Genomic DNA, 14,033 nt, shown 5'->3' with positions numbered 1-14,033 from the left:
ATCGTACTAACGAATTGCGGGTATATTAAACGTGTCACGCCGAATTTTAGAATTCTATTACAACAGGACAGGACCGGCTCCAGTAATTTTTTGGTAAAAGTACATTTAATGTTAAAACAATAAATATTTTTTGTTATTTCGTTATAATCTCGTTACTACGTCCAGAAGTCCCATAGTTTTGTAAACCATAACATTTTTCATTTGTTTTTTCAAGTATAATTTGAAAATTTGACGATTTTTTATTACCACAATGTAGAAGTGGGAGTTTTGATGAAGTCTGTGTCTATTTTACGTAAATCATCGGAATCAAATTCGAATTTGTAAATATTTAATAGAGATCTCTCTTGGGTAAACTTCTACTTTTGTGTCAGACTGGAATATTTCAAATTCCCATAATTCTGTAGCATTGTTCGTTTGAACATTATCGTCGCTCATTTCGCATAATTTTGTCATATTTATAGCTTTTGCTCGAACACACTAAAATTAATATTAAACCGAATTTGTCCCGACGAATTTAATCTACCCAAAATTGTATTATTCAAACTTGTAATCCCTCGGGAACGGTTTGTTATATTTATATGATCGTCGAATATGTAGTCGTTGCATTGAATATATCGAACGAAATAGTTTTTTTGTTATAAAAAACTTTTTTTCTATGAAAAATACATTTAGAAACGTTAATACACGTGGAAACGTCAATCAAAGTACTTTGAGCAAAAAATTTTAGTTTTTATAGCCTCTCGAGTTCTCTCAGAAAATATCGTCGTTATCTCGGACTATATCCGTTCCATTTGCCTTCTGGTGTGCTCCACGCAACTCGTTTCAAGAATCTGTCTTCATCCGAGTCACCTTTTTGGCTTTATAAACGCGCTGATTGGTAACTCATCGAAAAACCTGTAAAATTCATGGTTCCACGTCCTTTCCAGTTTTTCATCTTTCTTTTTCCATTATTTTAGAAAAGATCTACGTTTTCTCGGACTATATCCGTTCCATTTGCCTTCTGGTGTGTTCCACGCAACTCGTTTCAAGAATCTGTCTTCTTCCGAGTCACCTTTTTGGCTTTATAAACGCGCTGATTGGTAACTCATCGAAAAACCTGTAAAATTCATGGTTCCACGTCCTTTCCAGTTTTTCATCTTTCTTTTTCCATTATTTTAGAAAAGATCTACGTTTTCTCGGACTATATCCGATCCATTTGCCTTCTGGTGTGCTCCACGCAACTCGTTTCAAGAATCTGTCTTTATCCGAGTCACCTTTTTGGCTTTATAAACGCGCTGATTGGTAACTCATCGAAAAACCTGTAAAATTCATGGTTCCACGTCCTTTCCAGTTTTTCATCTTTCTTTTTCCATTATTTTAGAAAAGATCTACGTTTTCTCGGACTATATCCGATCCATTTGCCTTCTGGTGTGCTCCAAGCAACTCGTTTCATGGATCTGTCTTTATCCGAGTCACCTTTTTGGCTTTATAAACGCGCTGATTGGTAACTCATCGAAAAACCTGTAAAATTCATGGTTCCACGTCCTTTCCAGTTTTTCATCTTTCTTTTTCCATTATTTTAGAAAAGATCTACGTTTTCTCGGACTATATCCGTTCCATTTGCCTTCTGGTGTGTTCCACGCAACTCGTTTCAAGAATCTGTCTTCTTCCGAGTCACCTTTTTGGCTTTATAAACGCGCTGATTGGTAACTCATCGAAAAACCTGTAAAATTCATGGTTCCACGTCCTTTCCAGTTTTTCATCTTTCTTTTTCCATTATTTTAGAAAAGATCTACGTTTTCTCGGACTATATCCGATCCATTTGCCTTCTGGTGTGCTCCACGCAACTCGTTTCATGGATCTGTCTTTATCCGAGTCACCTTTTTGGCTTTATAAACGCGCTGATTGGTAACTCATCGAAAAACCTGTAAAATTCATGGTTCCACGTCCTTTCCAGTTTTTCATCTTTCTTTTTCCATTATTTTAGAAAAGATCTACGTTTTCTCGGACTATATCCGATCCATTTGCCTTCTGGTGTGCTCCACGCAACTCGTTTCAAGAATCTGTCTTCTTCCGAGTCACCTTTTTGGCTTTATAAACGCGCTGATTGGTAACTCATCGAAAAACCTGTAAAATTCATGGTTCCACGTCCTTTCCAGTTTTTCATCTTTCTTTTTCCATTATTTTAGAAAAGATCTACGTTTTCTCGGACTATATCCGATCCATTTGCCTTCTGGTGTGCTCCACGCAACTCGTTTCAAGAATCTGTCTTTATCCGAGTCACCTTTTTGGCTTTATAAACGCGCTGATTGGTAACTCATCGAAAAACCTGTAAAATTCATGGTTCCACGTCCTTTCCAGTTTTTCATCTTTCTTTTTCCATTATTTTAGAAAAGATCTACGTTTTCTCGGACTATATCCGATCCATTTGCCTTCTGGTATGTTCCACGCAACTCGTTTCATGGATCTGTCTTCATCCGAGTCACCTTTTTGGCTTTATAAACGCGCTGATTGGTAACTCATCGAAAAACCTGTAAAATTCATGGTTCCACGTCCTTTCCAGTTTTTCATCTTTCTTTTTCCATTATTTTAGAAAAGATCTACGTTTTCTCGGACTATATCCGTTCCATTTGCCTTCTGGTATGTTCCACGCAACTCGTTTCATGGATCTGTCTTCTTCCGAGTCACCTTTTCGGCTTTATAAACGCGCTGATTGGTAACTCATCGAAAAACCTGTAAAATTCATGGTTCCACGTCCTTTCCAGTTTTTCATCTTTCTTTTTCCATTATTTTAGAAAAGATCTACGTTTTCTCGGACTATATCCGATCCATTTGCCTTCTGGTGTGCTCCACGCAACTCGTTTCATGGATCTGTCTTTATCCGAGTCACCTTTTTGGCTTTATAAACGCGCTGATTGGTAACTCATCGAAAAACCTGTAAAATTCATGGTTCCACGTCCTTTCCAGTTTTTCATCTTTCTTTTTCCATTATTTTAGAAAAGATCTACGTTTTCTCGGACTATATCCGATCCATTTGCCTTCTGGTGTGCTCCACGCAACTCGTTTCAAGAATCTGTCTTCTTCCGAGTCACCTTTTTGGCTTTATAAACGCGCTGATTGGTAACTCATCGAAAAACCTGTAAAATTCATGGTTCCACGTCCTTTCCAGTTTTTCATCTTTCTTTTTCCATTATTTTAGAAAAGATCTACGTTTTCTCGGACTATATCCGATCCATTTGCCTTCTGGTATGTTCCACGCAACTCGTTTCAAGAATCTGTCTTCATCCGAGTCACCTTTTTGGCTTTATAAACGCGCTGATTGGTAACTCATCGAAAAACCTGTAAAATTCATGGTTCCACGTCCTTTCCAGTTTTTCATCTTTCTTTTTCCATTATTTTAGAAAAGATCTACGTTTTCTCGGACTATATCCGTTCCATTTGCCTTCTGGTATGTTCCACGCAACTCGTTTCAAGAATCTGTCTTCATCCGAGTCACCTTTTTGGCTTTATAAACGCGCTGATTGGTAACTCATCGAAAAACCTGTAAAATTCATGGTTCCACGTCCTTTCCAGTTTTTCATCTTTCTTTTTCCATTATTTTAGAAAAGATCTACGTTTTCTCGGACTATATCCGTTCCATTTGCCTTCTGGTGTGCTCCACGCAACTCGTTTCAAGAATCTGTCTTCTTCCGAGTCACCTTTTTGGCTTTATAAACGCGCTGATTGGTAACTCATCGAAAAACCTGTAAAATTCATGGTTCCACGTCCTTTCCAGTTTTTCATCTTTCTTTTTCCATTATTTTAGAAAAGATCTACGTTTTCTCGGACTATATCCGTTCCATTTGCCTTCTGGTATGTTCCACGCAACTCGTTTCAAGAATCTGTCTTCATCCGAGTCACCTTTTTGGCTTTATAAACGCGCTGATTGGTAACTCATCGAAAAACCTGTAAAATTCATGGTTCCACGTCCTTTCCAGTTTTTCATCTTTCTTTTTCCATTATTTTAGAAAAGATCTACGTTTTCTCGGACTATATCCGTTCCATTTGCCTTCTGGTATGTTCCACGCAACTCGTTTCAAGAATCTGTCTTCATCCGAGTCACCTTTTTGGCTTTATAAACGCGCTGATTGGTAACTCATCGAAAAACCTGTAAAATTCATGGTTCCACGTCCTTTCCAGTTTTTCATCTTTCTTTTTCCATTATTTTAGAAAAGATCTACGTTTTCTCGGACTATATCCGTTCCATTTGCCTTCTGGTGTGCTCCACGCAACTCGTTTCAAGAATCTGTCTTCTTCCGAGTCACCTTTTTGGCTTTATAAACGCGCTGATTGGTAACTCATCGAAAAACCTGTAAAATTCATGGTTCCACGTCCTTTCCAGTTTTTCATCTTTCTTTTTCCATTATTTTAGAAAAGATCTACGTTTTCTCGGACTATATCCGATCCATTTGCCTTCTGGTGTGCTCCACGCAACTCGTTTCAAGAATCTGTCTTCATCCGAGTCACAGTGGAATAGGCGTGTACCAGAAAAAAAATAAATATATTTACACGTCATAAAATTCTGTGGTTAACGGAACGGGCATTAACATCAACGCCCTTTTTGAGCTCTTGAAGTATCATCAACTAGAAAAATCGCCGATTGTTTCCACGGCTCGCTCATAGCACAATTACTCCATTCGGCTCTAATTAAATGATCACCATGGCCGTGATTAGTATTCGGGTCAGTTATTTCGGCGTGCCGCTCCACGCTTTGAGCCGCACAAACGTATAAAAAAAACGGCTCTCGTGATTAGAGTTGCGTAAAACTTTAGTTCCTTTTGAGGCACGAATTCCCTTTTTATTTTAGATAAAATCGTGTCTAATCGAACGTTATATTAAAATTCCAATAAACAATTCATAAACTACTTCAATCGCGGTTATTTCACGGGAAAAAATCACTGGGTGTCAGGTCCAGCGACCGCGCGGGCCACTCAACGAATCATAGTCCGACTAAGCTCAATCCTAAACGAAATGGCGGATGTTAGCACGAAATGGCGGATGTTCGTGAGTGTCTCTCGTAAATCCTGAACCCCGAGACCTGTAGAAAATGTATACAGGCATGTAAAAATTTACTAAATCACATTCTCAAACTTGTCTATAAATACAGCGGTTAAAAAGGTTTTGAAATTGAAATAAATTAATAAAATATACTTAAAAATATGTCAAAATACTTGATACTCGATTTAAATATACAGGGGTATGTCATAATATCATAAAATCTTGTGATATTCCTGATGATTCAACTATCAATTCCGAGATGTTGCGAATGTATGAAGTTGAATATGATAGGTTGAAAAAATGGTTTAATCGATTGAATATGATTGAAAAAAATGTGTTTCTAACAAAATAACATGCCGATTAAATTATTTTTTCCTTTGTAACTCAATTTCTAGAACAGATTCATTCGGAAATCGTTTTTAGATATTTGAAAAAACCGTCGTATTTCGAAAAATAACTGTATTAGCAGTTTGTTGTTGTATTTATACTTTTTTCGATTTCTTTTTTAGATTATGTTGATTTCAAATGACGTTCGTGTTGATTTAGAACCGTAAAAAACTGTTTGTCATTTTTTGTGAAAAGCTTAACGTTTCCAAACTGACCATTTCGAATTTTCTCTAAAAACCTTCAGCAAATATACATTTCTTTCAAGCTTCCAGCTTTGTTTATGTAATCGTTTCACATATTTACTTTAAAATGTTCGGATTAGACGGAAATTCGTTAGAAAGGTATACACAAATAAAGCAGAAATTCGTTTATAACATATTTGAATCAAAATTGTCTTAATTTATCAACGTCAACAAATGTTTTAGAAGTTTTCAGTACTTTTTATCTTATTAACTCCCAGGAGGTGACAAAAATCGCAATCCCATGTTTCGATTTTCTAGGTTGAACAACTTAAAGACAAACCCCACGGGTTTTACATCCAAAATATTGGACTTAACGTGTTTAGTTACTTCAAAATCGATGTTTTAATTTAAAATTCGCGCTTGTTTTGATTTCCGCAACTTCCTTAATAGACGTTTTGAGGTTAGGTTTAACCCAGCGATCAAATTTTGATAAAACAACACTTTCTTCATACCTAAATACGGCCGTTTTTACTCGAATTTTTCCCCAAAACTTTGCAATAAGTTTGAATAATGTTCCTCGTAGATGGTTCCATCTTTTTCGATATAATCAATGGAAATATTCCATGGAAACGGACGCCATGACCTTTCTTACAAATAGAACGATATTTGTCTTATTTGAAGCCAATTCTTTTGGTTGGTTTTGGTTCAGATTTTCATCCATGGTTATGAAACTTAATGATGTTAACAAATTCACTGGAAAAGTTATTGATGGCTGCTAAATACTAAAGAACGTAAAGACTTCGAACCGGGATCTTTCAAGCGACTACCGCCATCTCTAGATCAGGCCAAGAACCAGTACAAAGCAACTTTAGTATTGACCATAGAGCCACGGAGGTTATGGCCAATGAGACCAGGTAGTACTCTGGTCTATGCTATGAAAAAAGACTTTTCCTCATCAAAAACTTTGGTTCTAGCTCAATTAAATCGTCAAGCAACTTCCGCCATCTCTAGATCAGGTCAAGAACCAGTACAAAGCAACTTTCGTATTGATCATAGAGCCACGGAGGTTATGGCCAATGAGACCAGGTAGTACTCTGGTCTATGCTATGAAAAAAGACTTTTCCTCATCAAAAACTTTGGTTCTAGCTCAATTAAATCGTCAAGCAACTTCCGCCATCTCTAGATCAGGTCAAGAACCAGTACAAAGCAACTTTAGTATTGATCATAGAGCCACGGAGGTTATGGCCAATGAGACCAGGTAGTACTCTGGTCTATGCTATGAAAAAAGACTTTTCCTCATCAAAAACTTTGGTTCTAGCTCAATTAAATCGTCAAGCAACTTCCGCCATCTCTAGATCAGGTCAAGAACCAGTACAAAGCAACTTTCGTATTGATTATAGAGCCACGGAGGTTGTGGCCAATGAGACCAAGTAGTACTCTGGTCTATGCTATGAAAAAAGACTTTTCCTCATCAAAAACTTTGGTTCTAGCTCAATTAAATCGTCAAGCAACTTCCGCCATCTCTAGATCAGGCCAAGAACCAGTACAAAGCAACTTTAGTATTGACCATAGAGCCACGGAGGTTATGGCCAATGAGACCAGGTAGTACTCTGGTCTATGCTATGAAAAAAGACTTTTCCTCATCAAAAACTTTGGTTCTAGCTCAATTAAATCGTCAAGCAGCTTCCGCCATCTCTAGATCAGGTCAAGAACCAGTACAAAGCAACTTTCGTATTGATCATAGAGCCACGGAGGTTGTGGCCAATGAGACCAAGTAGTACTCTGGTCTATGCTATGAAAAAAGACTTTTCCTCATCAAAAACTTTGGTTCTAGCTCAATTAAATCGTCAAGCAACTTCCGCCATCTCTAGATCAGGTCAAGAACCAGTACAAAGCAACTTTCGTATTGATCATAGAGCCACGGAGGTTGTGGCCAATGAGACCAAGTAGTACTCTGGTCTATGCTATGAAAAAGACTTTTCCTCATCAAAAACTTTGGTTCTAGCTCAATTAAATCGTCTAGAAACTGCTATATAATCAGATTTTTGAAGATCTGTGTCAAAACGTTTTAATACAGTCTCTAAACTTTCAAAAAGTATTGACGCCGATGTAGAAGTGGTTTCCAGGATCTAAGAGTCGTAATTTCCAGGATCTACAGTAATAATTTCCTTAGAAAACATCTTCAGATGCTTTTGAAGAAGCTGGTGACAAAAATACAGAAGGATCGAGAAAATTATTAATAGGAAATAAAGATTTGGTGATATACTCTGGTGAAAAGTTTGAAGATTTATTTTGAGGTTATAATTAGCATTTTTCCTTTGAAGATAACTGGAAATGTGGATTTTTTCGTCAAAAATAAGTTGTTTTTCATTTTAGGAGAGGTGTTTTTCAACTAATTATGACGTATCAAGCAAAAAATTCGGTTTATTGAGAATTAATTACATTAATTTATATTGTACAAGTTTGAATATTCATTTTAGGAAATTCGGGTTGATTGTCATCTCAAAATAGGCCGAAACGACGTCTCTAACTCTCCTATAGTACAATTCATCAGCAGACATGGAAACGTTGAACACCTCGTTGAAATTTTTACCGTTTTCCAATTCGTTTATCGAAGGGGCTTCGTCTTCGTCCAAAAGCGTTATTTTCATCACCATAGTACTACCAATAATCCCGAACAAAGAAAACGTCTTCCAATGTCGTTGAAAATCTGAAAAACTGAATAAATTTTCCGGACAACTTCCGAGATTAGTAAGATGTTCGGCGAAACAAAAATAATAATAACGTAGAAGATCTTCGAGTCGATCTAATTCTTTTTTAGAACAGACGCTGTATAAAAATTTGGAAACGTCGAAAATTGGTGATCGGAGAGACGACATCTGCCAATCGATTATCGAAACAGCTATAGGGTGATCGCAAGAATCCTGAAAACGGAATTTAAATCAATTTAAACTTATCGTTTGTAAACTTCTTTCTCGGATGACCAGAATTAATTCAAAAAAAAACTTTTTATCGTGTTTACATCTGTCTCGATCGGCGTTACCAACATAACCTCTCGAGACTCTCTTTCTAGAGCGCGAAATTCGAATTAAAATATAAAAATACTTACGAAATTCTAAAATTAACATAATCTCCAATATTTTTTTGACGTACTGTTGTATTTTTTAAACAAAAAAATCTCAAGAATCTTGAGGAAACTTTACACGCACTAATAGAGTTGAAAATTAAGTTTTAAGATATGGCAACACTGATATGAATATGTCAAATCTGTCATAATAATATTTGACAGAACGAAAACTATTTGAGTTGTTTGTAATTGTGATTTAAATCAACAGAAGTATATAAATCAACTAGTTTCGATTTTTGGTGATGAAATATCATCTTGAATCACCTAAAATACGAATAAAGATTGAAAAACATTCAATATAATAAACGAGATGAAAGATATTACAAGAATTAGATTAACAGAGACAGACAACGAGAAGAAAACTTGACTGACAGACACATGACATTTAAAACACACATAACCTCAAAACCTTTCGACGCTATAATTTTACTTTGTTAATATTTTCGTAGGGGAAAACATAAATATGAATAGAAAGTTGTAGAAATTGAAAAAAAAACTCAGTTTTTGTAGATAATCGTAATAACTTAAGACAAAAGGTTTTTACTGTAGAAAAGTTGCTTGGTTTTTGTTTTTGAATGCATCGCATTCCATTTTATAAATAGACCTTTAAAAACAACGATTTTCCTCAAAACCCACTGCTGGTTTCTACAAGCTTTTCTCGTAAACTTTGATTCAATTCGCTCAGACTTTTAACTCTCGAAAAATCCACGTAAACTTAATCAAATGGAGATACGATACTGCAGAACCGATATCCATCAGATCTATTGCATCATTCTATTAAAACCACGATCAATTCTGAACGGTACATCAGGAAGAACTGAATCCCAGAATCGAGATTTTCATTGATTAGTTCAAACGAAGACTGTTTCGAACCGTCAAAATCGATTTACAGTCTTTGTTCGACACCAAATGATTTCTGGTTGTCGTTGATCTTGATGGGGGATGATTTAGAAGATGATAAACCCGTTTTTAGATGGAAGGAAGCTTACAAAAACGAAATAAGTGTAAATAAGACAAAACCTCATATTTGAGGAGGTTGTAGATTGTTTAGAACCGTCAAAATTGATTTACAGTCTTTGTTCGACACCAAATGATTTCTGGTTGTCGTTGATCTTGATGGGGGATGATTTAGAAGATGATAAACCCGTTTCTAGATGGAGGGAAGTTCACAAAAACGAAATAAGTGTAAATAAGACAAAACCTCGTATTTGAGGAGGTAGTAGATTGTTTAGAACCGTCAAAATTGATTTACAGTCTTTGTTCGACACCAAATGATTTCTGGTTGTCGTTGATCTTGATGGGGGATGATTTAGAAGATGATAAACCCGTTTCTAGATGGAGGGAAGTTCACAAAAACGAAATAAGTGTAAATAAGACAAAACCTCGTATTTGAGGAGGTAGTAGATTGTTTAGAACCGTCAAAATTGATTTACAGTCTTTGTTCGACACCAAATGATTTCTGGTTGTCGTTGATCTTGATGGGGGATGATTTAGAAGATGATAAACCCGTTTCTAGATGGAGGGAAGTTCACAAAAACGAAATAAGTGTAAATAAGACAAAACCTCGTATTTGAGGAGGTAGTAGATTGTTTAGAACCGTCAAAGAAGATGATAAAATCGATTTTAGATCGAAGGATGTTCACAAAAACGAAATAAGTAAATAAAACAAACCTTATATTTGAAGAGGTAGTTGTTATTCCAATTATCATCATGTGTAAAGACGACTTGGTCTTCATTGATGTTTAAAATACGTTTAGTGACATTATAAATATCATCTAATTCTTCTTTGTAAAATTCTGATAGTAGGGAATCTCCGTGGTCTTGCAGAGTTTTCAAAACAGCGTCTTTATGACCATTTATGTAATCTTTCAAACTTGGAAATGAGATCCAATTCTTCAAAAGATCTTCCACGTTAGATGTCACACTATTATAAACCGTTCTATTTTGATCTTTAAGGGCAAAAGATAACGAATGTAATTTGGCGTACGCTTTCAAAACAATTTTGCAATGATTCATGTCCATGTTGATTTTTCTATTCCACATTTTGTAGCCTGATTTCGCGAGGTTTTCCATCAGGATAATTTCCGTATCGTCCAATATTAAACTATTCAAATATTTCGGGTACGAATCGAATTTTTCGTCGACGATTTTATCTTTTTCGAGTTTCGCGAAAATTGGGAAAATCGTTTCGTACATGAAAATTTCTCTGAAGAAAAATTTTCGTACTTCGACGGTTTCTCTGATCGATTTAACGTCGCTACTTTTTTTTATTACTAAATCAATTGTAGAAGTCGAACCGTTTTGTATAGTTACGAAAATTATTGAACTCATGTAACCGCTGGCTTTGTCGTTTCTTTTTATTTTGATTTCGTATTTTTCGAAATTTATCGATTCGAAGATTTTCGATAACCAACATTTCACCGTCTCTTTCGACACCATTCTCGAAAATATCTAAAATTTTTGGAAAAATCTCGTTCAAATACATATTCATACAATTGATTAATCTGCGATTCACATAACCTAAAATTTTCAGTAGAAAATCAGATTTCGAAGGAAATTTTCGACAGTGTGATTAAAAAAAAAATTTGCAAAGTTGATTAAATTCAAAAACTATCAAGTTCAATCCTGGTTAGAGTTGGGAATCATCATTACATCCCAAGGCCATCTCTATGGCCTTTGTTTGGCCTTCTTTTTGACTTAAAGAAATATTTTTTTGTTTAAATAAAATCACTTGAAGTAAATTGATAATAATCTCAAAAATACATCGCAAATTTTTCATTTTTTTCCAACAAAACGTCTTTCTGATTATATTTTTAATCAATTATTTTAATTAGTAATATTTCTAACAAGTTTTATAAGATTTTTTATTGAATTTTGTTGCTCTCAGCTGTATTTATTTAGTTAAAATAAAAATTTTCAAAAATGGGGAAAAAATACCTTTTTCGATTAAATATTTTGTATCACTCACTTTGAAGTACTTACTTCAAGTACGTTTTAAAACAAATATTAAGGAAATAGATTGCGAATATTTGGTTTGCATACACATGCAAGGTAAATTATCGAATTCCTGCGATTTGTATTTAAAAATAACAGGAAACACATAAAGATAAAATTTTTTAACAAAAATACTGTATAAAAAAAATAAAAACATATCAACAAACTGATAACAATAAGTTAATAGACGTTATCAAACAATTATTTTTCCATAATTCTAATACGTTCCGATTCAAATTTAATACATTTTCATTTTAAATCGTTTCTTAATTATTAAAATGATCTTCATTAAGAAGTTTTTTGACTAATAGTCCCTACTGAATACACTGATTGCATTACAACTACACCAAAACTCAAAATTACACTGTTTGACGCGCGTTTCGACGAGACTGAACACTGTTTACACCAAAATTATCGTTTTCAGACACTTCAAAGACTCATTATGAGTGTTGGTGTAGTAATTCCACGTTGAGACGCTTATTTATTGGAATATAATGGAATTTATTATATTCCAATATTATTATATGGAAAAAAAACTGAATTAGATCGATTTTTATTCTTAAATTGCAATTTACAATATGTAACTATTAGCGCCCCCTCGAAAATTTTTAAATAACAAAGAGGGTTGTTTTTCACTTTGTTGGAAGGGATTTTTTTTACAAATTTAGTATAATCATAACTGAGAAAATTGGTTTTTAAGATGTAAAAGTTTTAAATTTCCCGCTCTTTTGGTACGCATTCACTGGGAGGTTCATAATTTGTACAACCACAAAATTCCATCATTTTCAATACCGAAAAATTATTATATAATCAAATACCTTTAGACAGAAGAATTTCTTTACAATCTGGCTATTAAATAACGAAACTGGTTACGAAAGATGGTTTTTTATTCTGTATTCGAATGCTTTCTTTTAATATAACCCCCTCTTCTAGCCACACACTTTTCCATACGTTTTTTCCATCGATCCAAGCTTCCATCGGCTCAAATCGGGTCCGAGCAGACCCGTTGAAGCTTTAGGTCAGTAGTCAAATGTGTTATCCTTGTGAAAAATCATTCTAATCGGAGTTTGCAGCTTCGGTAATCATCGGATTGTTTATTCGATGATCTGGACGCACAATTTGGTTGATTTTGGTCACTGTTTCCGGAATAAATAAACAACGAGTTTTAGAGAATTATCCCTATAGGTCTCTGGTAACAATTTATAACACTCAGACGGAGTTTTTTTTACAATTTAACGAGAAATTGGATAAAACTATCAAATCGAATCGTTTAGCGCCTGAATATTGGAAGGAATGAACAAGATATTGCGTGCAAAACACATTTCCTAACCTCAAAGTTTATTCAATGTTTTAAGAGCAGTTTGAAAATGAAAATAACAAAATTATAAGAAATAAACAAGAAGAAAATGGTCAATGCATTACTGACAATCATTATATAAACTGCTACTTTTATTTTTAAAGTCCGATGGACGTTTTAGTTGGAGAATTGGATGAAGAAAATTCCTAAACGAAATAAAACGTAATATCGGCAAATTACAAACTAATTTCCGTCTAAAATTGCAACTTGTATGCGCCAAATCGATAGAGTGTATTAAAAAATCAGCTCAAGGTATGTTTTTGATGAAAATAATGCGTTTTTGCATCATACGAACTGACCTTTAGAATTTGAAATTGGTTATAACGAAACTGGTTACGAAAAATGGCTTTTTATTCTGTATTCGAATACTTTCTTTTAATATAACCCCCTCTTCTAGCCACACACTTTTCCATACGTTTTTTCCATCGATCCAAGCTTCTATCGACTCAAATCGGGTCTGCTCGGACCCGTTGAAGCTTTAGGTCAGTAGTCAAATGTGTTATCCTTGTGAAAAATCATTCTAATCGGAGTTTGCAGCTTCGGTAATCATCGGATTGTTTATTCGATGATCTGGACGCACAATTTGGTTGATTTTGGTCACTGTTTCCGGAATAAATAAACAACGAGTTAGATAATTATCCCTATAGGTCTCTGGTAACAATTTATAACACTCAGACGGAGTTTTTTTTACAATTTAACGAGAAATTGGATAAAACTATCAAATCGAATCGTTTAGCGCCTGAATATTGGAAGGAATGAACAAGATATTGCGTGCAAAACACATTTCCTAACCTCAAAGTTTATATTGGTTATAACGAAACTAATTTTTATTTTACACCAAACTCCAATGGAGTAAAAGCTTTGGGCTCTATTGGAAATTGACGCCGCGGAATCCAAAAACTAGAACTTGATTAGAGGTTCAAATACAATATTTCTCATAAATAAGGAATATTAATAAACTAATTTCGAT

General features: G+C 34.8%; 1 protein-coding gene across 4 annotated transcripts in view; it reads right to left on the bottom strand.

Moving 5' to 3' along the window:
* Positions 1-7,991: 7,991 nt before the first annotated feature.
* LOC130443715 (uncharacterized) overlaps positions 7,992-14,033 on the bottom strand; it is a 79,507-nt gene continuing 73,465 nt past the window's right edge. The window contains exons 1-3 of one of the 4 annotated variants that reach the window (XM_056778472.1): positions 11,695-11,780; positions 10,384-11,163; positions 7,992-8,509 (exon numbers count right to left, since the gene is read on the bottom strand). In XM_056778472.1, the coding sequence (XP_056634450.1) occupies positions 8,057-8,509; positions 10,384-11,151 (1,221 nt within the window). In that variant the 5' untranslated portion in view covers positions 11,152-11,163; positions 11,695-11,780 and the 3' untranslated portion in view covers positions 7,992-8,056. Of the gene's footprint in view, positions 8,510-10,383; positions 11,233-11,649; positions 11,781-14,033 lie in introns of those variants that run through there. The other 3 variants (XM_056778470.1, XM_056778471.1, XM_056778473.1) reach the window with 3 other exon arrangements.

The sequence above is a fragment of the Diorhabda sublineata genome, chromosome 5, assembly GCF_026230105.1.
Source record: "Diorhabda sublineata isolate icDioSubl1.1 chromosome 5, icDioSubl1.1, whole genome shotgun sequence".
In the NCBI taxonomy this organism is placed as follows: domain Eukaryota; kingdom Metazoa; phylum Arthropoda; class Insecta; order Coleoptera; family Chrysomelidae; genus Diorhabda; species Diorhabda sublineata.
The sequence above is the reverse complement of the archived record's forward strand: the minus strand, read 5'-3'. Positions and strand labels throughout refer to the sequence as shown.